The 23105-nt window shown below is 47.5% G+C and overlaps 1 protein-coding gene across 3 annotated transcripts; it reads right to left on the bottom strand.

Moving 5' to 3' along the window:
• Positions 1-1168: 1168 nt before the first annotated feature.
• Positions 1169-19936, bottom strand: ANKS6 (ankyrin repeat and sterile alpha motif domain containing 6). Of its 3 annotated transcripts, none has more exons than XM_069959306.1 (16): positions 19258-19935; positions 17601-18103; positions 16740-16784; positions 13269-13473; positions 12290-12396; positions 11409-11557; positions 10555-10765; positions 10149-10198; positions 9099-9299; positions 8835-8961; positions 8208-8377; positions 7936-8125; positions 7433-7500; positions 5072-5188; positions 4426-4522; positions 1169-2094 (listed from the first exon to the last, which is right to left on the bottom strand). In XM_069959306.1, the coding sequence occupies exons 1-16, from the start codon at positions 19587-19589 to the stop codon at positions 2045-2047; spliced, it is 2622 nt and encodes an 873-aa protein (XP_069815407.1). In that variant the 5' UTR covers positions 19590-19935; the 3' UTR covers positions 1169-2044. The 3 variants fall into 3 exon arrangements, with proteins under 3 accessions (XP_069815407.1, XP_069815409.1, XP_069815408.1); XM_069959308.1 differs by lacking the exon at positions 19258-19935 and adding an exon at positions 18418-18574; XM_069959307.1 differs by lacking the exons at positions 1169-2094; positions 4426-4522 and adding an exon at positions 6489-6520 and having other exon boundaries at positions 5078-5188; positions 19258-19936.
• Between the last annotated feature and the right edge of the window lie 3169 nt (positions 19937-23105).

The following is a 23105-nucleotide window of genomic DNA, read 5'->3' as shown; positions in this document are numbered from 1 at the left end:
GTGAGATGTATAAGTGATGGAGATGTAAGAGTGATGGAGATGTGAGATGTATAAGTGATGGAGATGTAAGAGTGATGGAGATGTGAGATGTATAAGTGATGGAGATGTAAGAGTGATGGAGATGTGAGATGTATAAGTGATGGAGATGTGAGATGTATAAGTGATGGAGATGTGAGATGTAAGAGTGATGGAGATGTGAGATGTATAAGTGATGGAGATGTATACGTGATAGAGATGTATGAGTGATGGAGATGTGAGATGTATGAGTGATGGAGATGTGAGATGTATAAGTGATGGAGATGTAAGAGTGATGGAGATGTGAGATATATAAGTGATGGAGATGCGTGATGTATAAGTGATGGAGATGTGAGATGTATGAGTGATAGAGATGTATAAGTGATAGAGATGTAATAGTGATGGAGATGTGAGATGTATGAGTGATGGAGATGTGAGATGTAAGAGTGATGGAGATGTGAGATATATAAGTGATGGAGATGCGTGATGTATAAGTGATGGAGATGTGAGATGTATACGTGATAGAGATGTATGAGTGATGGAGATGTGAGATGTATGAGTGATGGAGATGTGAGATGTATAAGTGATGGAGATGTGAGATGTATACGTGATAGAGATGTATGAGTGATGGAGATGCGTGATGTATAAGTGATGGAGATGTGAGATGTATAAGTGATGGAGATGTGAGATGTATGAGTGATGGAGATGTGAGATGTATAAGTGATGGAGATGTGAGATGTATACGTGATAGAGATGTATGAGTGATGGAGATGTGAGATGTATGAGTGATCGAGATGTGAGATGTATAAGTGATGGAGATGTGAGATGTATAAGTGATGGAGATGGGAGATGTATAAGTGATGGAGATGTAAGAGTGATGGAGATGTGTGATCAGGCAGCAAGTCTGGAATGGCTGTGTACCCTAGCTTTAGATTTTGTAGGGGGGGGGGGGGGGGAGGTGTATCTTTCAGATATACAATGTATGCTGAGGATGTCACCCTGTGCACTGAGCTGCAGTATTTCTCCCTCCTCGGCAGATGATGCGACATAACATGATAGATACAGGGGTGTGAATTCACCTCAAAATTCTGCAAATAGGTGATAGTCCAGTGAACATAAAACAGACTCACACACATATACATATGGGATAATTTATTCCAATGCAGTGATGGCACTCTCCTGGCATAGGTTACACTGAAAATACCATTGCTAGTGATAAATGACCCCCAACGCTTCCCGGAGAAGTTAGATGCAGCCCTAGAGCTGCCAGGAAAGCATAAATACGACCTTTGACCTATAGCTGTATCCATGTTTTACAGGACTCTCTAGTGTTCAGTAAGTTTGCTTATGACTAAATATCACTCATCTGGAATACTGTATGTAGGAAGTTTACCTACTGGTAAAATCTTCCATGTTTGTCTGTCACAGAGTTCATGTGTGATGAAATTCTCAGTTTTCTAACACTTTTCAAATAAAAAAATAAAAAAGTGGAGGATGCAGAGTACAACTCAGCGGTGTAAAGTACCATATGCCATAGTCCTGATCAGATGTATAGTACGAAACAAGTTAAAGGGAAAAGCACAGCTACACAGCGCCACCACTGTCCTCAGGCTGTGTGTGGTATTACACTTCAGCTCCATTCACTTCAATGGAACTAAACTGCAAAACCCCACACCCAAACTAGGGGCAGGAGTGGTGCTTTTTCTGGAACAAAGCAGCCATGTTTTTAATCCTGAATAAACCTATGTATCTCCATACTGTAGATATAGCGGGCTGCGTCATATAACTCAGGTGAAATACTGATGAGGTGAGTCCGTCAGGACATAGATATAAATACTAAGAAATTGCTAAAATCTTGCGGCTTCCTTCATGAATAAAGCTTCTTGTGCTAGAAGTAGTTTTCCTTTCTGTCCACATTACAGCAGGAGGCGCCAGCAGTCTATCCGGTGACCTCGCTTCACAGTCTGTGGGCACCATGTGACATGACGCTGGTGGATCCGGTCGGTGTCCTGTGCAGAGTGGCGCGATGCTACCTTTTGTTGGAAACCGAGGATTTTGGTTTTGTACAGACAGAAGGAGCTGGAAGAGCAGGAAACGGAACGACTATTAAATGTCAGAAAACGCTTTCATGAGCAATAGTGACAAAATGGCAAATCGGATGGGTGTAATTATTTATAACAGGCTGGAGGGGTTAGGAAGCAACAAGACCCACTATAACAAAGGCTTAAAGGGGTACTGCGGCGAAAAAATTTTTCTTTTAAATTAACGGGTTTCAGAAAGTTATACAGATTTGTAATTTACTTCTATTTAAAAGTCTCCAGTCTTCCAGTACTTATCAGCTGCTGTATGTCCTGCAGGAAGTGGTGTATGCTTTCCAGTCTGACACAGTGCTCTCTGCTGCCACCTCTGTCCATGTCAGGAACTGTCCAGAGCAGAAGTAAATCACCATAGAAAACCTCTCCTGCTCTGGACAGTTCCTGACATGGACAGAGGTGGCAGTATATAGCACTGTGTCAGACTGGAGAGAATACACCACTTCCTGCAGGACACACAGCAGCTGATAAGTACTGGAAGACTGGAGATTTTTAAATAGAAGTAAATTACAAATCTGTATAACTTTCGCATCAACTGGTGGCAGAAAGAAAAAAAAGATTTTCCCCGGAGTACCCCTTCAAAAAGACAAAATGGCATCAATGGGAAAGTCTCGCTTTGAGTGTGATCCAGTCTGATCGCCACTTGGGATCAGCAGGGAAAGTTTTCCTTTTGAGGTTTTCAGTAAAATTTTTTTTTTTTTTTGCGCTGAATAAAATGTCATGGGAAAAAAACAACTTCTAACAGTTTATCCTGCCTATTGGCATTTTTTCTATATATTACTACTCTTAGCCTGCTGTGTTCAGCTTGTCTTTTTTTTAACCAAACCATAAACTTTATTGTGCATAATTCTTGGAGGGGGGCGGGGGGCAGAGCCACTTCTATTTAAAGTGATACTGTCGTTCCCCCCCCCCCCCCCCCCCCCCCCGTTCCATATCAGGAGTCCTCAGCGCCCTTTTTAAGCTTATATTCTGGACATTTCATATCTTTCCTATAAAGGATTTCTTGGTGGTCTCTCCCCTGTGTTATTGTTAGTGGACAGTGCTATATGGACGGGGCTTCGTGGTCCATATTTGCACCTACATCTAGGCTTAGGCCCTGCCCCCTTCGCAGTGTCATTGGAATGGGCCGACCTAGAGGCATAAGCTCTGCCCCCTCTGTGACAGCCAGTTCCGACAACACTGGGGAGGGGGGCGGGGGTAGGTTAAGTCACAGATGATCCCCACGTAGGGGGCTGGGCCTATGGCGTCGATGTAGGCGGGGACATGGGGCACGATGGTTGTGAAGCCTGCCCCATACAGCACTGTCCACCAACAACAATCATTTTTATGGTGCGTTCACACCTACAGGATCTGCAGCTGATTTTCTGCAGCAGATTTCATTTAAATAACTGAGCACAGCATCAAATCTGCTGCAGATCCTGTAGGTGTGAACGCACCCTAAAGGGGAGAGACCACCAAGAAATTTGTTATACAGTAAGACATGAAATGCCCTGAATATAAGCTTAAAGGAGAAGTCCGGCAAAAATTTTTATTAAAGTATTTTATTGCCACCAAAATACCCAATATACACTTATTATGGGAAATGCTTATAAAGTGCTTTTTTCCCTGCACTTACTACTGTACATGTACAGGATCAGCAGCAGATCCACAGCAGATTTAAAGTTGCAGAGTTGCTTTGAATCTAATCTGGGCCATCAAATCTGCTGTGGATCCTGTACGCGTGAACGCACCCTTAAAGGGTTTATCCAAGATTAGAAAAGCACAGCTGACATCTTGCAAAAACAGCACCATACCTGTCATCAGGTCGTGTGTGGTATTACAAATCATTTCTCCATTTACTTTAATGACAGAGCTGCAAAACTCCACAACCAGACTAAGCAGCCGTGTTTTCCTAAGGGCCCTATTCCACTGGACAATTATTGTTCAGATTATCGTTAAATCGTTCGAATCTAAACGATAATCGTTCGTTTGAAATGCAGTTAATGATTAACGACCGAATGAGAAATCGTTGATCGCTTTATAAGACCTGGACCTATTTTTATCGTTGCTCGTTCACAAATCGTTCGCATTGACGTCGTTCAGTCGTTCGCAATAGATACGAACGCAATAGCGAATAAATAGCGAAGAAAAACGCAATTACGATCATAAGTAACGATTATCGTTCCATGGAAATGAGTGAACGTTTTCAGGTCTTTCGCAATAGCGGTCTTTTGAGATCGTTAATCGTTAACGATTATGCAAACGATAATCGTCCAGTGGAATAGGGCCCTTAGCCTGGATAACCCCTTTAATTCCTGCCCGGTCCCCGAGTACTTACACTGGTGAGCTCCTGCTGGCTGTGTATTACTGGCGCTGCTCTCAAATGAGGAATGAAAGTTGTGAATGGTTTCCTGTAAGATCTGTCTCTCTCGACCCTTGAAGAAAGAAGACGATAAACTCTGTTTTAAGGCTTCACATTACCAACAACAGGTATTCCAAAGCAGAGGATTACACCTAAATAAGCAATGTTCCTTCCCTTACACTACATTTCCGTTAAAGGCCCTATTCCACGGAACGATTATCGGCCGTATTCTGCCGATATCGGCCGCTAATCGTCCCGTGGAATAGAGTGCAACGATCAGCCGACATCGTTCATGTCGGCTGATCGTTGCAGTCGCTTGTTTTTCAACATGTTAAAAAACAAGCGACTGATATAGCAGCGATCTGCTGCCGTCGCTCCGTTGAATAGGAGCGTCGGCAGCAGACGCTGCTATAGCCTATGGGCTGCCCGGATGATCTAGCGATCACCCGGGCAGCCCCCCCGAAGCTCCCCGCCGCCCCCTCCCGCACTCACCCGCTCACTGCAGCCGCGTTGAATTGCGGCAGCAGCGAGCGGGGAACAAGGAGCAAACGAGCACTGAGAGCGCTCGTTTGCTCCTCTGACGACCCGTGTAATAGGCCCTTAAGGTCACAGGGATACTCACCTTTCCTGCATTGAGTTCAGAAATGGCGGCTAAAATCTGCTGCCTGGAACCATCTGTCTTTATGCCCAGTTCCTTCAAGTCCCCATCAGTCAGTGTAAGAAAAGCTTCCATGTCCACCTATGGAAATAATCATACTCCTCACTATATGTATATATCAATGTTTTCGTGTCTTCTTATGTCCAATGGGATAGGAGGAGTCAGAATGGGACACATTTACGGATGTTAATAAACCTTATGCTCTAAAATGCAGGTCTGATAACTGGTAAATAATCAACATGACCCAACATTTATTCCCCCCTATATAGAATACACACGCATACGTTGCAGTGAAAAGATAGAATCTGGGATTTGATAAAATCCCGGGAAATGATGAAATGACCGCGATGTTCCATTATTTCCCTAGGGAAATAATCAAATCACTCACCCCTTTCAGGGAAATGATGAAGTGATCTTAATAATTTCCCCCTGCGACATAGAATTCGTCATATCGCCTCTGTGTTCCCCCTGGCCTGGCCGCTCTGCTCCCCGTCCACCGCCTCTCTGCTTCCCGTTCAGCTCATTTCCCCTGCTACACGCCTCCTGCTCCCTTGGGCTGTCCGCTCTGCGTCCGCCCCTGCCACCATATGCCTGCCGGGAGGTGTGCCGCTTTGCTCCCTGTCTGCCTCCGGTCCCGTCCACCCCACCCTTGACACGCCTCCTGCTCCCCCGGGACGTCTGCTCTGCTCCCAGTCCGCCCCGCCGCCATATTTCTGCTGGGAGGTGTGCCATTTTGCTCCCAGTCCACCCCCAGTCCCATCAACTCCGCTGCCATATGCCTGCTGGGAGGTGTGCCGCTCTTCTCCCCCGTCCACCCCGCCGCCATATCCGTGCCAGAGAGGTGTGCCGCTCTGCTCCCCCGTCCGCCTTCACCGCCAAACATAGAGCCAGGTGACTCCTCGATCGTTCATTCCATCATTTCCCTGAAAGGGGTCAGAGATTAGATCAAATCCCTAGGGAAATGATGGAACGGCGCGGTTATTTCATCATTTCCTGTGATTTGATCAAATCCCTGGATTCATTTCACTCCAACATATATAACCTGGAACCAAACATGTAGAATATGAGAAGGGCAGGATAGGGCAGCCACAGGGCAGGATAGGACAGCCACAGGGCAGGATAGGACAGCCACAGGGCAGGATAGGACAGCCACAGGGCAGGATAGGACAGCCACAGGGCAGGATAGGACAGCCACATGGCAGGATAGGACAGCCACAGGGCAGAATAGGACAGACACAGGGCAGGATAGGACAGGTCTGGACTTTCTTTTTGCCATTTTGACTTCAAATACAAATCTGTAGCCGTAATCAGCTCTTCCTGCAAATGGCGGCACAGTCAGCTCACAGATCACTACATGCACGGACACCACGCAGCATCTTACCGGGTTTTCTTAGCAGACAATGAGGCAGTAAGCTGCAGAGATGGAGAAACCCGGTGGGAAAAGGAAGAAAGAAAAACTCAAGAAGGAGACACAAGAGTATGGCTCCCATCTATAAAATGGGTTAAAAGCGATAGGGAAAAAAATTCTGGTTTACTTTATCCAGATACTGGTCTTCCCCTGATATCTACATAATACATGTTAGCATTAGAATAGACATCAGAGATGGGGAAGTTGTCTGCGTCAGAAGCACTGCAGCTGTGGCATTGTGTAGCAGAGCGAGTGATGATTGATAGTTATCTCCGATTGTTCTGCAACACTAGTGACACGGACAGCTCCTCCCTGTATAATGTCTAGTCTAATGCTAACATGTATTGTATAGACATCAAGGAAGGCTGAAGCACTAGTGACACAGACCGCTACCCCTGTGTATTATCTATTCTAACGGTAACATGTATTATATAGACATCAGGGGAAACTGAAGCACTAGAGGCACAGACAGCTCCCCCAGTGTAATGTCTAATCTAATGCTAACATGTGTTATGTAGATATCAGGGGAGGCTGCAGCACTAGTCACACAGACAGCTCCCCCAGTGTAATATCTATTCTAACGGTAACGTATTATATAAACATCAGGGGAGGCTGCAGTACTAGTGACACAGACAGCTCCCCCCCAGTGCAATGTCTATTCTAATGGTAAAATATTTTATATATACACATCAGGGGAGGCTGCAGTACTAGTGCCACAGACAGATCTTCCAGTGTAATGTCTATTTTAATGGTAACATGTATTATATAGGCATCAAGGAAGGCTGCAGCACTAGTGACACAGACAGCTTCCCCCAGTGTAATGGTCTATTCTAATGGTAACATGTATTATATAATCATCAGGGGAGGCTGCAGCACCAGTGACATAGACAGCTCCCCCCAGTGTAACGTAGTCTTACTTCCTGCTCCTCAAAAATGGGCTGGTACTTCTCCAGGGATAATTTCTTAAGGATGGCAGACAGCTCATCTACAAATATAAAAAAAAAAAAAAAAAAAGGAGATGGTCACATGACATCACACTTCTACCTCTGCTTACTATAGTACTAGCTGAATGGTGTAGTATTCAGTGAAAACAAGATGGTGGCATCTGGGAACTGTTACCATTTAGCTTTTGCAGAGACTTAAGGTGCCCTTACACATTACACTTATGTCACTCATAAGGTGTACGGGGGCCTCCCGAGACTCCACCGTCAGATTCATGTGTATGGAGAGGACGTGAGAGATTATTGAAGGGTTTTTGGCAAGGGTGTCAAACTTGCGTTCGTCCAGCTGTTGCAAAACTATAAAGACATGATGGGAATTTTAGTATTGCAACAGCTGGAAGGACGCGAGTTTGACACCTGTGGTGTATGGCCTCCTTAATATGTTCTTTCAGTTGGATCGGGGCGGAGGAGACGTGTACCTTCATCGGTGATGGTGCCGCTGCTAGAGCCTCCGCTGCTCTTTGACTGCTTATGAGATGAGGAAGACGACACAGATGACTCTGCCAGACGCCCCTTTGGAGTGGGAGATGGTGACGGTGTCAGGGTAGGGGATGTGCTCTTAGAGGTGGAAGAAGTCCCAGATGGAGGTCGCTTCACTATTTCAATTTTCTGTGTAAATGAGAGAAATAGTAATGGTTTAAGACATGAAAAGGAACAGCAGTGACATGAAGGAGTATCTCAGCTTAGATACCTTTGGTAAATGTCCATTGCTAGTAAGGAGGACTGCCGGCTGCTCGGGGACGGTGGACCCACAGGTTGTACCGAGCAGGCTCTGTGGCCCGCCTTCTTTCTGCCTTGATAAAGAGGCTGCTTTTCGTCTTTGGGCTGCGATCTGAGACAAGACGTTATCTGCACTTCCACCTTAGAACAATAAAAGATAGACAATAGTCCCATGATGAATCGCTGCAGCCCTCTGTAAGGGGCTTAGAAAAACATGGCCACTTTCTTCCAGAAATAGCACCTCTCCTGTCCTCAGTTCGGTTGTGGTATTGCAGCTCTGTTTAATTAAAGTGAATGGTGCTGAAGTGTAATACCGCATACAACCTGAGGACAGGGTTGGTGCCATTTTTGCTAAAAAATTTGCTTTGTTTTTTTTTCTAATCCTAAGTAACCCCTTTAGCCATGCACTACACATATGGATTTTTAAGACAGCTAGGCCATGGAAACTTATAGGTTGCAAAACAACTTCATTTACTTGAAGAGACTGACAACTAGGAATCACCATTGTAGCCCCCAACCTAATTAATTTTTCTGCTCAAAGCAAACTTGCTTTCTACCTACCTGGTCTAGGCTGTATGTACATACATCACCTACTGACCTGTAATACTGTTGGCTCCACCAGAAGAATGTGGTGAATGGTTAAAGTTGCCGGAATTCGAAGGCGACGCCGGGCTTCTTGGCAATGAAGGAAATTTGACTGTTCTAGGAGCTCTGCTGACTGACGTCTGAACATGGACATATTGCAGAAGACAATGAATAAAAGGGCAAACCAAACAGCAAGAAAAATAAATAATACAAAAATAAATAAAAAGCAGATATAATGAAAAAATTATTATTAGAGATCAATATACTTGACACTTACAATGTCCGAATTGCCGCTGCTGTTAAAGCTGGGTTTGGAGAGCCTTGCCATTGACGCTCTGGTCTGCTCCAGTTTCCCATCCTTGCTGATCCGGGACCGATCTGAATTCCACAGCTCAAAGTTTGATGGAGGCAAAAAGGGAGGGATGACGGCCTTCAGTTTGTCATTGGGGAGTTTAGCAAAAGGAGCGCCGTTCTTCAGCTGTGAGACAGAAGGAAAAAGTCCTGAATCTTACTTTCTACTTTACATCTGAGAAAACAACTTGATCTTCAATAATAAAGTCTGGTCTTACATGACTGTACGGAGTCCATATTACAGACTGAGGCCATGTTACAGCATCCGGCCTCCTAATATTCAACTATTCCATAAGGAGTTATGTTTGGATGAGATGAACTGCAGGCTATTGCAGAGTATTTACTGGGATCCTTATGGGGGTGTATTCACACACAGGTGAATAGTTGCAGAGTTAACTTAAAGGGGAAATCTGGTGTCGGACTTTCTTTCCAAAGAGCCGGGGAGGAGGTGGCTGAACATAACAACATGCACATACCTCCCTGGTCAAAGTGCTGGGGTCAGCTGTCCTACTCTCCGATTCCCGGTCCCACGGCCGCTTTCCCGTCTGAGTGAGGACCCGGATTGTGACGTCTCAGTCAGTCAGTAGCCATAGCGGGGTCACACAGTAGCTGCTAACATGATCTGGGTTCCCACTCAGACCACCAAGCGACCGGGGGTACAGGAGAGGAGGACAGCAGACCCCAGCACAGGAGCCGGGGAGGTAGGTGCATGTTGTTATATTCAGCGACCTCCTCCCAGGCTCTTTGGAAAAAAATGTCCGACACCAGACTTCTCCTGTGAGGGTTGTTCCTGACATGGAGAGGTGGAAGCAGAGAGCACTGTGTGACACTGGAGAGAATACACCACTTCCTGCAGGACATATAGCAGCTGATAAGTACTGAAAAACTAAAAAATCTCTGGCACTAGTTGATTTGAAAGAATTTTTGGCAGGTGAACTACCCCTTTACTGTAGATGTAGAATGCATGGAAGCTTACCATAGTTGCCAGGAGTAAGTCATCACTCTCTGTCTTTGTGGTTCCCAGTCCTAGAATGAAAAACAGGTCATGGGTTTTCTGCTTAAATAAAAAACTTAGTAATCTCAGTCTGCTGGAGGAGCTTCTACCTATATTTCTAACATACAGAGACAATTAAAGGGGTTTTCCAGAAAAAGAACAATCACGGTTACTTTCCTGCAAAAAGATCGCTACCCCTGTCCTCAGGTTATGTGTGGTATTACAATTCAACTCACTATTTACTTCCATGAGCTACAAAACCCCACACCCAAACTAGGGTAGTGCTGCTTCTAGAAGAAAGTGGCCATGTTTATCTAAGCCTGGACATGGCATAGTATATATAGTGCAGGCTGAGGGGCTGGGTGTGTGCTTATGCCTGTCTCCTCACCGCTGTCTTTGGAGGACGTTGTCCAGGCTGTTGCAGACTCCGGTCGTCGCGGATTGCTTATATCGGTTTGGGAAGGAGCTCTCATCATAGAGTCGAGAGATGCACTGGCGTTTTCAGTCAAAGGCACCAGACGGTTGGAGGAGAAGCCGTGTCTCAGAGTCTGGGTCAGCTTCAGCTTACGGAAACGATTAGACATCCTGTTCCACCAGGACTGAAAGAAACATCATATACTTTAAGAATGACCCCCTCATTGAAACTCTGTCAGTAGGGTTATGGTGTCCCATCTCAGGGTAGCATAAACTAGTGACAGAGAAGCTGAACAGAATGATGTATCACTTACACTGTTCTGTGCGGCTGATCCAGAGATCTCCTCCTGAATAACATGGACAATAAGTAGTCCTCTCCATTATGCGCATGAGCTCAATAGTCCTGGATATTTATGAGAATACAAGAACTCCGCCCACCAGCTGCTGATTGGCTGTGTATAGGCAGTCAACTGTCAATCTGAAGCAGGAGGGCGGGGCAGGGGTATGGCAAGAATCCTATTCTCCTGCACGTTAGGAGAACGGCTGAAAAGAGTGATGGAAGTAACACACCAACCTGTTCAGTATTTCTATCACTAGTTTATACTGACCTCGTTTAAGGCAGCCTAAACCTAGTGACAGATTACCTTTAGGCCTACCTACACTTTTAATATGCAAAAAGCAGCAAAGGGCTTGTCGGGGGAGCAGATAATGCTCTTCCTTCATCTCAGAAGTATACCATCTGAGCACTGGCACAGAGCAATATACTTGCCTGCTATAAGTAACACAACACTTTTCCACTTTAAACAGTTGACATAATCTGTGCCGTACCTTTAATCCGGCTTTATCATCAGGGGGTGATGGGATGGTAAATTGCTGCTTGTTCTTGGAATTGGTGAACAGCGTTTTATTCTTCTGCTTCGACTTCTCCTTATCTGCCTGCAGACAGACAGTCGCTAAGAGTCGCACCAGCTCCGTGTCTACCAGAAAAACAGGAGAGACAATATCTCCATTATAAACAAGTTTTATAGTATATTAAAAAGGTATAAAAAATTACTTTGAAATCAACTGGTGTCATAAAGTTAGAGAGATTTATAAATTACTTCTATTTAAAAATCTCCAGTCTTCCAGTACTTATCAGCTGCTGTATGTCCTGCAGGAAGTGGTGTATTCTCTCCAGTCTGACCTAGTGCTCTCTGCTGCTACCTCTGTCCATGTCAGGAACTGTCCAGAGCAGGAGAGGTTTTCTATGGGGATTTGCTGCTGCTCTGGAAAGTTCCTGACATAAACAGAGGTGGCAGCAGAGAGCACTATGTCAGACTAGAAATAATTCACCACTTCCTGCAGGACATACAGCAGCTGATAAGTACTGGAAGACTGGAGATTTTTAAATATAAATCATTTGCATATCTGTTTAAGTTTCTGACATCAGTTGATCTGAAAGAGAAATTTCTCCCAGGTTACCCTTTAAATGTCCACAGAATGATCATTAGATGGGGTGCCGCATTACACAGTAAAGAGGGCTGGAAGCAGTTTGTCTCCATCCATTGTGTTGCAGTGGTGACCTGTAACTGCAGCTCAGCTCCTAGGCACTTGAAGGGGAGTTGCACATTGCCACCACAACACAATAGATGTAACCCCCTGTGATTCTACAGTACTTGTTATCCATGCACTCTATGTTCCTATCGCAATCAGGAGGATTAAATCCAGACCTGGGTCATTTAGCAGCATCACCAAGTCAAACGCTGTGTAGCCATTTTTCGCTCGCAGGTTCACATCCGCTCCCTGATTTAACAGGTAGATCACAATTTCTTTGTTTCTGCATTGAAAAAAGAACAATGTATTAATAGAGAGCAAATCCGAACAGGTCCTATAAGCTTATGTTATTCAGCAAAGACGGGTAACAGGGATTTCTGAGACACCGGCCACATTCCCACCGCATGCAGCCGAGACCACGTTCACCAATAGCTCCTCAATGTTGCCAGGATTGATTGGTAACACTGCATGGCTATTGGAGACCACATGGGACCATGGCGGCCTAAGCAGAGCTCAGATTTTAGCTTACCGTCAATCAAGTGTGGTATAGGTATGGGATATGAAAGATATCATATAGGGAAAAGCCAGACCTGCTGGATGCCAGTAATGCCTCGGTGACTTAAGGGCCATTTACACTGGCCAATTATCAGCCAAAACCATTGCTAGAAACCCTCCTTTGGCCGATAATCAGCCTGTGTAAAAGGGACTGCGATCATTAAGGAGCAGGAAAACACCAGATCCTCAGCTGATCGCATCTTTTGGGCAGGCTTCAAAATTTATCGCTATTGGTCACACATCTTCCTGTGTAAACAGGGGACGTGCAGCCGATAGCAAATGGAAACTTTTAGCACAGATATATCTGTGATATCAGTTTCCAGATCACACACCTTTTGCGCTGCTGTGTGATCCGGCATCCTGTTCTCCAGATGCTGCTGTAGCTTCAGGGTGCCGCCTCCTCCAGTTTTCAATCATTCTCGAAGAGCTGGCCAGGAGAGCAGGATGCAGAGACACAAGCAGCTTGGAGGGTGAGTACACACTGCTGCTTGTGTTCAAGGGACAGACAGAACAGATATATGCATATTTTCATGGCTGCATGAACACTACATGGATCATTCATGCAGCTTGATTTGTTACGCCATGTAAAAGGACCCTTACCCATGGTAGGTGGCTTGCATGAGTGCGGTCCAGGCATGGACGCTGTCCTGCTTGTTGATATCGGCCTTCTTATCCACCAGAAGCTGCACCAGTTCCAGTTTGCCAGTGACGGCCGCCATCATCAGTGGAGATGCTCCGTCTGCATTGACTGCATTGACCTGACCAGGATCTTCATCCACAATCTCTTTAACCAGTGACAGATTGCCTGGAGGACACAGAGGGAAGGATGAACGCATTTCATTCATAACACAATAAGAATGTAATAACACAAAGACATAAGGAATCGGGCAATGTAACATTCCGATTTATATCACAGGTCACTGAGCTTCATGTGATGTCATTATTCTATTAATACTTAACTACCTACCGTCCTCTAATGATTGGCAAGACGGGACAACCTCACGTTGCCCATTGTTACCCTGAGAGACCTTTAGGTGACCACAGGCAGCTGTGAATGAGACAAAGCCTGCAAAGCGTCATAAAACAGCGCATGTCTGCAGCTGCTGGGAATGTTCTGGGCATTTAGGGAAGTGTATTCCCCTTCAGTGTCCCATCCATGTAACCAGGATTTATAGACCCCCCTGTGCCTGCTGCCGAAACAAAGCTGGGAACAAACCCTATTACAAGGGATGATTATCATGCAAATTATCTTTACATTGTTCAAATGTGAACGATAATTGTTTTGTGTAAATGGCGGCAACGATCAAACGGCCAACGAGAAATCGTTCATTGTCCGTTTGGTGCAGACACCAAAATCATCGCTAATTCCACATCGTTCCTTCATTTGCTGGGATCAGATGGAGTAAACGATCGGAGTACCAACTATCGCTCTGTGTAACATGGTGGGCGATTTCCGGTTAGCGATAAACGATTGTTTATGGTTAAAGTGATATTATCCCCCCCCCCTTTCCATATCAGAAGTTCTCAGCAACTTAAGGTAGCACTGCCACCCCCTTTCTGGATGAGGAGTTCTTTACACAGCTTTAGGGTAGCTTCACACGTACCGAATCGCATTGTTATTAACGCTGCGAGTCGGTACATGTGAAGCTACCCTAAAAGCCAAAATTCAGCAATTTTCATACCTTACTTTATAATAGATTTTATGGCACTTGGTCCAATGAAAAATGCTTTTTATCACTGGTGGATTGTGCCACCTAGGCGGAGCTTCACAGCCCATCTATGATGTTGTCACTGTCTAGGCCCCGCCCCTTCCGCAGGCACTAGAATGGCCCACCCCCTCTAGGTCAGTCCATTCCAATGGCCGTCGAGGGGGCGGGGCCTAGACAGCAATGACGTCATGGAGGGGCAGCCGTACGGAGCCAATGTTGGCGAGTCCAACCCAAACGATAAAAAGCATTTTTCATTGGACTAAGAAATGCCAAGAAATCTATTATAAAGTAAGGTTTGAAAAACTGCAGAATTTAGGCTTTAAAGTTGTGTAGAGAAGTCCTCATCCAGAAAGGGTGAGACAGTTTCACTTCAAAGGAGTTATCCAGCGCTACAAAAACATGGCTACTTTCTTCCAGAGAAAGCCCCACTCTTGTCTCCAGCTTGGGCGGGGTTTTGCTGCTCAGTTCCATTGAAGTGAATGGATCTTAAAGGGGTTATCCAGCGCTACAAAAACATGGCCACTTTTCCCCTCTCTTGTCTCCAGATTGGGTGGGGTTTGAAACTCAGTTCCATTGAAGTAAATGGAGCTTAATTGCAAACCACACCTGAACAGGAGACAAGAGAGGGGGAAAAGTGCCCATGTTTTTGTAGCGCTGGATAACCCCTTTAAGCTTACATTCTGGACATTTTATATCTTACCTTATAAAGGATTTTTTTGATGTCTCTTCCCTCAAAAATGAATGTCATGGTTGGTGGACAGTGCTGTAGGGGGTGAAGCTTAATGGCCCCATATGTCTGCCCACATTGGCATTGTCATCAGAGTGGGCCGACCTAGAGGCAAAGCCTCCGCGTTTTCTGTGACAGCCAGATCAGAGAGGGCAGGGCCTAGGCCTCTAAGCTGCGGAGAGGGTGGGGCCTAGATGCAGATGTCACAGGGTGGCGGGGCCTATACGTGGGCAGAGACATAGGGCACCACCAGCCCTACGGCACTGTCTACCAACAATAACATGCATTTTTGAGAGGAGAGACTACCAAGAAATCATTTTTATGGTAAGATATGAAATGTCCACAGAACATAAGCTTAAGAAGGGCGCTGAGTACTTCTCATATGAAAGGGGGGGGGACACAGTATCACTTCAATCATTAAAAGTCGCTTTGTCTAATGGGACCCTTAAGCCCCTATTCCACGGGTCGTTTAAAGGAGCAATATTGTTCGTATTCGGCCGATATCGGCCGCTACGAACGATATTCGTCCCGTGGAATAGAGTGCAACGATCAGCCGACAGCGTTCATGTCGGCTGATCGTTGCAGTCGCGTGTTTTTCAACATGTTGAAAAAAAAGCGACTGATATAGCAGCGATCTGCTGCCGTCGCTCCGTTGAATAGAAGCGTCGGCAGCAGACGCTGCTATATCCTATGGGCTGCCCGGACGATCAGCGATCCCCCGGGCAGCCCCCCCGCAGCTCCCCGCCGCCCCCTCCCACACTCACCCGCTAGCTGCTGCTGCGTTGAATAGCGGCGGCAGCGAGCGGGGAACGAGGAGCAAACGAGCGCTAATAGCGCTCGTTTGCTCCTCCAAACGACTCGTGGAATAGGGGCATTAGGGCCCTATTCCACCGAACGATTATCGTTCAGATTATCGTTAAATCGTTCGAATCTAAACGATAATCGTTCGGTTGAAATGTAGTTAACGATTAACGACCGAACTAGAAATCGTTGATCGCTTTATAAGACCTGGACCTATTTTTATCGTTGCTCGTTCGCAAATCGTTCGCATTGAATAAGACATCGTTCGGTCGTTTGCAATAGATACGAACGCAATAGCGAATAAATAGCGAAGAAAAACTATCGCAATTACGATCATAAGTAACAATTATCGTTCCATGGAAATGAGTGAATGTTTTCAGGTCTTTCGCAATAGCGGTCGTTTGAGATCGTTAATCGTTAACAATTATGCAAACGATAATCGCCCGGTGGAATAGGGCCCTTAGAGAACGCATACAAAGATGGATGAAAAGTCTGCTTCACACATCACTTTTTGCCGTAGGTTGGGGTGTACACTGACTATACCTACATGAATTATATTGGGAATCTACTCCGGCACTGAATATATATGACAGGATCAAATTGTTCTATAGGGTATAAACCCACACACCGTATACGCAGCAAATACGCAGCAGATGTGATGGTGAAGATTTGATGTTGTGTTCAGTTATTTAGATCTAATCTGCTGCGTATTTGCTGCGTATCGCAGTAGTAAATACGCTGCATATACGGTGTGTGGGTTTGTACCCATATAGTTTCCCAAACACACAGGAAAAAAAAAAAAAACCCTGCACTTTGTATAATATAATAACATACCCATCTTTACAGCCTGAAAAATGTCGGGTCGTCTCTTTTCTTCATCTGTAATAAAAAACACGAGAGATCAGATTATATAGATGAGCGTCACTTCTGCTGGGTATCCAATGCTTTTCGTCAGGTAAAACAGCGTAATTGTCGTTCTACTCATAACAAACACTCGGGACCCATTCTGGAGATCACAGGGGAGGATCGCGGCAGTCAGACCCCTGGCCATCTCAACACTTCTCTCCTACTCTGTAAATAGGTGATAGTTATTGGGACTCAGAATAGCCTTTAACTTGTCTAACCAATCATTAGACAGCGCTGGTTGTGGTGAAGATAAGCCCCGCCTCCACTCCCCGTGTTCTGTCCTCAGTCTTGCTGCTAAAGACAGAAGTCCTCCAACAACAGGCAAAGGACAGCAGATTGCAGAGAAGTGGGACCCCTAGTGGCCATGATTTTTAGCCATTCTCCTGGCATTTGTAGTGATTATAGTAAATTGATTTACACATTAGGAATTGAGCTAAGAGGCCTCTCTCTCTCTCTCTCCCTCTGCACTTGTATATGAACTTCCTCACCTCCTTAGAAAACCCAGAAAGTTAACTTTATTACTGAACTAGTTACAGGATGGTAAAGAGCCAATTTTTCAGAGTAGAAGTCAGTTTAGCAGCAAGACGAGAGGGAAGATGCTTGATAACAGGAGAGGGAAGCATTTTTGGCTGATAAGATATACTACAAAGTTTCTTTTATTTGCTTGAGTTTTGTGTGATATCTATTATAAAGCTGGGGAGACATCCTCTAAGTGCGATAAGTCAAACTCACATAATAGGTAAAAACATAAAAACATAACACATAAAAGCGAGAGACCTGTCCCCGTACCAGTTTTAGGTCGGATTGTGGTTATAGAATCCAGATAATCCTTCATGTCTTTAAGTTTGAAGCTCAGGGCAATTTCAAAAGGTGTTTGGTCCAAACCGTTGACTTGATCGGGATCGGCGCCTCTATCCACCAGCTGCTGGGCCACACTAACACGGCCATGAAGTGCGGCCAACATCAGCGGACTCCATCCTGTCTTTACGCGATAGTTGACGTCAGCTCCCCAGTCCAGTAATAGCCGTACGGCTTCCTCATGGGCGTGCTGAGCGGAGGTCATCAGGGGGGTCACCTCTGGCATGTCCTCTCTATGCCCTTTAATACTCACTATGTTGACCTCAAAATGGTCATAATTGTCCACAAAAGCCCCGCTCTCCAGGAGCAGCTTGACTACACTGGCATGGCCGCCTCTCGAGGCCGCAGTCAGGATACTCGCTCCCAGGCGGTTCTGGGCATTGACGTCAGCCCCATACTCCAGAAGTATCTGCGCAACGTTCAGGTGTCCGGACCTGCGGGGTGAAATAAGGAGAGACTGGTTGTAGTGCAAGTGACATAAAGAAATATGGCGTCCACTCCGATCACTGAGAGAGGCTGCAATAATATCACAGTCTGACGGAGAGCTGCAAAAAACTGCACTGTGTGAACCTGGTGCTACTCATCACACACTGAACTATCCTGGAATGTGACACAGAGGAGACATCCCAGTCCTCGCTAGCACCCTGTGCTGTTTATCAGCTGGACAGGTGTAGCCCCCCCTCCCATATACCTGGCGGCCTGTATTAGTGGGGGTTATGCTGGGACCTGTAGTCCCCCTCCTGTATACCTGGCAGCCTGCATCAGGGGGGTCATGCTGGGCCCTGTAGTCCCCCTCCTGTATACCTGGCAGCCTGCATCAGGGGGGTCATGCTGGGCCCTGTAGTCCCCCTCCTGTATACCTGGCAGCCTGCATCAGGGGGGTCATGCTGGGCCCTGTAGTCCCTCTCCTGTATACCTGGCAGCCTGCATCAGGGGGGTCATGCTGGGCCCTGTAGTCCCCCTCCTGTATACCTGGCAGCCTGCATCGGGGGGGTCATGCTGGGCCCTGTAGTCCCCCTCCTGTATACCTGGCAGCCTGCATCGGGGGGGTCATGCTGGGCCCTGTAGTCCCCCTCCTGTATACCTGGCAGCCTGCATCAGGGGGGTCATGCTGGGCCCTGTAGTCCCCCTCCTGTATACCTGGCAGCCTGCATCGGGGGGGTCATGCTGGGCCCTGTAGTCCCCCTCCTGTATACCTGGCAGCCTGCATCAGGGGGGTCATGCTGGGCCCTGTAGTCCCCCTCCTGTATACCTGGCAGCCTGCATCGGGGGGGTCATGCTGGGCCCTGTAGTCCCCCTCCTGTATACCTGGCAGCCTGCATCAGGGGGGTCATGCTGGGCCCTGTAGTCCCCCTCCTGTATACCTGGCAGCCTGCATCAGGGGGGTCATGCGGGGCCCTGTAGTCCCCCTCCTGTATACCTGGCAGCCTGCATCAGGGGGGTCATGCTGGGCCCTGTAGTCCCCCTCCTGTATACCTGGCAGCCTGCATCAGGGGGGTCATGCTGGGCCCTGTAGTCCCCCTCCTGTATACCTGGCAGCCTGCATCAGGGGGGTCATGCTGGGCCCTGTAGTCCCCCTCCTGTATACCTGGCAGCCTGCATCAGGGGGGTCCAGCCGTAGTGGTTCCTGCTGTCCACAGACGCTCCTTTCCGCAGCAGATACCGCACCAGCGGCTCATGTCCGCCCCCTGCCGCCAGCTGCAGCCCGGTGTTCCCATCCTCGTCTGTGGAGTCTACAGGGACCAGAGCCGAGCTCCCCCCGGGGCTGTCGGTCACCGCTGCTGTGTCCCCGGCCCGGCTCCCGGTGCTGGAGGATCCGCTGGAGGAGTCAGGCTCCAGCAGCCGGCGGGCGCCCTCCAGGTCCCCGTCCTCACAGGCTCGGAGGAGCAGCTGGCACTGGGCAGGGATGGTGCACTCCATCGGCCTCACAGCTGGAGATCCCCGGGCTCGGAGTCTTCTCTACACCGCCGGCCCCTCCGCCATCCCCCGTGAGAAATTCCTGGGAGAACTGTGAAGTTTCCTCGCTGTCTGCGCATGCGCAGCTGTGTTCCTCAGCGCTGTCCCGTCACGGTCTGTGGTGATGGAGGAGGCGGGAGGCTCCCTGTGTGACGGGGCAATGTCTACTACAGGAAACCCCTGCTGCCCCGTTATCCCTGGAAGAGACAATAATACACGATACCTCCCAACCGTCCGGCGCGATATTGGGGTGATGTCCCGGGACGGTAGATGCTATTTCCAAGTGGGCTCATGTAACCAGTGTTCGTCAGTCAGCTGTGTTCCCGGGCTTTCCTGTCAGCACCGAGGAGCCCTCAGTGTGCACTTGTTGGAGGATTAGGGCAGGTTCACACTATGGAATCCGCACAGAAAACCTCCAGCGGATTCCATGCGCACTCCCATTTGAACATCTTGCACTCCCATTTCCACTTTATGGTCAGGCGGATTCCACACAAAGTATTGACGTCAATTCTTTTTTGAGGGGACGGCGCAATTTGGCTGAATAGAATGGAGCCCTAAGGCCCTACTCCACGGAACGATTATCGTTAACCTCTTAAGGACGCATGACGTACCGGTACGTCATGCGTCCGCAAGAGGTGTTCAGAGCAGGGCCGCACGACGACCCGGCTCTGAACCGCCGCGGTGCCGCGTGTAGCCCGGGGCCGCGGGTATTAGCGGGCACGGCCCAATCGCTGTGCCCGCTAATACAGTAATCAGATACAGCTGTCAAAGATGACAAAGACACGTGTATTTTACCTGTGAGCCTATAAAGATTTGAAGATTTCTTTACTACGCTGGATGCTGTTGGATTCTCCTTCTTCTACAGAGATCAGGTCATAAAGGAAAGCCTGAGATTTCTCCTTTTTTTTTCAAATCCATTCCTGGCTTTGGCTTCAAATCTTTGGCAGATAATCTGTCAGATAATCTTTCTGTATAAATGGACCCTAATGCTGGGTTTACACGGAACAATTATTGGCCCGATCGTACGATTAATGATGTCGGAGTAAAGTTTTTTTTTTTTCATAACGATCAGCGTTTAGACGGTACGATATATCGTACGGAAAAATCGTTTTGCGATCGCCCGCCCACAGCCTGGCCCCACGGTCAACCGCAGCTCCGATCGCCACCCCGGCCACAAGCATACTTTACCTGCTCCGCGTAGCAGGTCTTCGAAATCCCCGGCTCCCCTCTTCAGTGCAATCAATGCACTGAAGAGGGTAGCCCGGCTCCCCTCTTCAGCCGGGCTCCCCGTTTGAAATTCCCGGCTCCCCTTTTCAGCCAATCAATGCACTGAAGAGGGGAGCCGGGGATTTCGAAGACCTGCTACGCGGAGCAGGTAACGTATGCTCGTCGCCAGGGCGATTGGGGCGGCGCAGGGGGCTGCGGATGAGCGGGGGGCCGGGCCAGATCTTCAAGCGGGAGTGCAGGGGGCAAGCACACAGAATCCGCTGGAGGTTATCCAAGTGGATTCAGTAGTGTGACCAGGCCCTCATGCTGTGTTCCTGGGTTTTCCTGTCAGTGTGCGCTTGTTGGAGGATTGCGCTGTGTTCCCCCGGTTTACCTGCCAGCATTGAGGAGCCACAAGTGTGCACTTGGTGTTGCAGGATTACGCTGTGTTCCCCAGTTTTCCTTTCAGCATAGAAGTGCCGGTCAGTGTGCGCTTGTTGGAGGATTACGCTGTGTTCCCCGGTTTTCCTGTCAGCATAGAGGTGCTGGTCAGTGTGGGTTTGGTGTTGGAGGATTACGCTGTGTTCCCCAGTTTTCCTGTCAGCATAGAGGTGCTGGTCAGTGTGCGCTTGGTGTTGCAGGATTACGCTGTGTTCCCCAGTTTTCCTTTCAGCATAGAAGTGCCGGTCAGTGGGCGCTTGTTGGAGGATTATGCTGTGTTCCCCAGTTTTCCTTTCAGCATATAGGTGCCGGTCAGTGTGCGCTTGTTGGAGGATTGCGCTGTGTTCCCCCGGTTTACCTGTCAGCATAGAGAAGCCGCCAGTGTGCGCTTGGTGTTGCAGGATTTCGCTGTGTTCCCCGGTTTTGCTGTCAGCATAGCGGTGCCGATCACTGTGCACTTGGTGTTTGAGAATTACGCAGGCTTTCCTGTCAACATAGAAGAGCCCCACAGGACGACTTTTACCTTCTTTTTTTCAGCCGTCCCCACATCTGTCATCTATGCTAAGGCAACCTACTTCACACGACCTCAGAGAAAGCTTCATCATACGGTTTCCTCAGCCCATCTGCATATCTGCCCAGTGCTTTTCCCCACTCCATCATCACTGATGCTCCAGACTGCTCTCCACATTGCACTTCACCACCTGTGACCTAATGCCATCACACCTTATCCCCAACCTTACCACAGCCTTATGGTACTTTTACACGGAGCGATAATTCGCCTGATCACACGATTAACGATTTTGAATGAACAATGTTTTTTTTATAACGATCAGCGTTTAGACGGAACGATACATTGTATGGAAAAATTGTTATGCGATCGTTTTGCGATCGTTTAAGCCTCACACATAAAATCGTTGAATGACGCATTCAATCGTTGAATGACTGTTTACACTGAACGATCTGCGAAGTTTTTGCAAACGATCAACGATGATTTGAGAACATGTTGAAAGATCAAAATGAACGATTTCTCGCTCGTCGATTGATCGTTCGCTGCGTTTACACGTACGATTATCGTTCGAATTCGATCGTTATTGTGCAAATTCGAACGATAAATCGTTCCGTGTAAAACCACCATTAGACTTGGTCCTAATTCATCTCTTCAATCTATCACTAACCACTAGCATCTGCATAGAAACACGCAACCATCACACCCATCCTCAAAAAGTCATCCCTCCATCCATTCTCCTTGCCCAGTTACTGAACTATCTTTGCCTTGAAAAACATGTTTACTTTAATGGTGCGTTCACACCTACATGATCTGCAGCTGATTTTCTGCAGCAGATTTCATTTAAATAACTGAACACAGCATCAGATCTGCTGCAGATCTGCTGCAGATCCTGTAGGTGTGAACGCACCCTAAACAGTCCACCAACTTTTCCTTCAACCTTCTATGAGGGTATGTGCACACTACGGAATCCCGGCGTATCACCTGCCGCGGATTCTGCAGCTCGCACCTCCGCTACTCCCATAGACTTCATTGTATGCTTTGCCAGATTCTGCCGTCCACCTGAAGAATGAGCGGGTTCATTCTTCGGGCTGACAGCGGAATCTGACGAGCCATACAATGAAGCCTATGGGAGCAGCAGAGATGGGATCGAGCTGCGGGATTCCATAGTCTGCACGTACCCTAAGATCTGGTTTCTGTCCCAACCAAGTGGCCAATGATGTGCTCACTGCTTCTAACACCGCTTCTTTGCCTGCTCACTTTTGGCATCCACCCGGGCTCCGTCCTGGAGCCTCTACTCCTCCGTCTATACAGTTGGCCTAGGGTAG

This window comes from Dendropsophus ebraccatus, chromosome 2 (assembly GCF_027789765.1).
Source record: "Dendropsophus ebraccatus isolate aDenEbr1 chromosome 2, aDenEbr1.pat, whole genome shotgun sequence".
NCBI classification, from domain to species: domain Eukaryota; kingdom Metazoa; phylum Chordata; class Amphibia; order Anura; family Hylidae; genus Dendropsophus; species Dendropsophus ebraccatus.
Note: the sequence above shows the minus strand (reverse complement) of the source record. Positions and strands in the feature narration are given on the sequence as shown.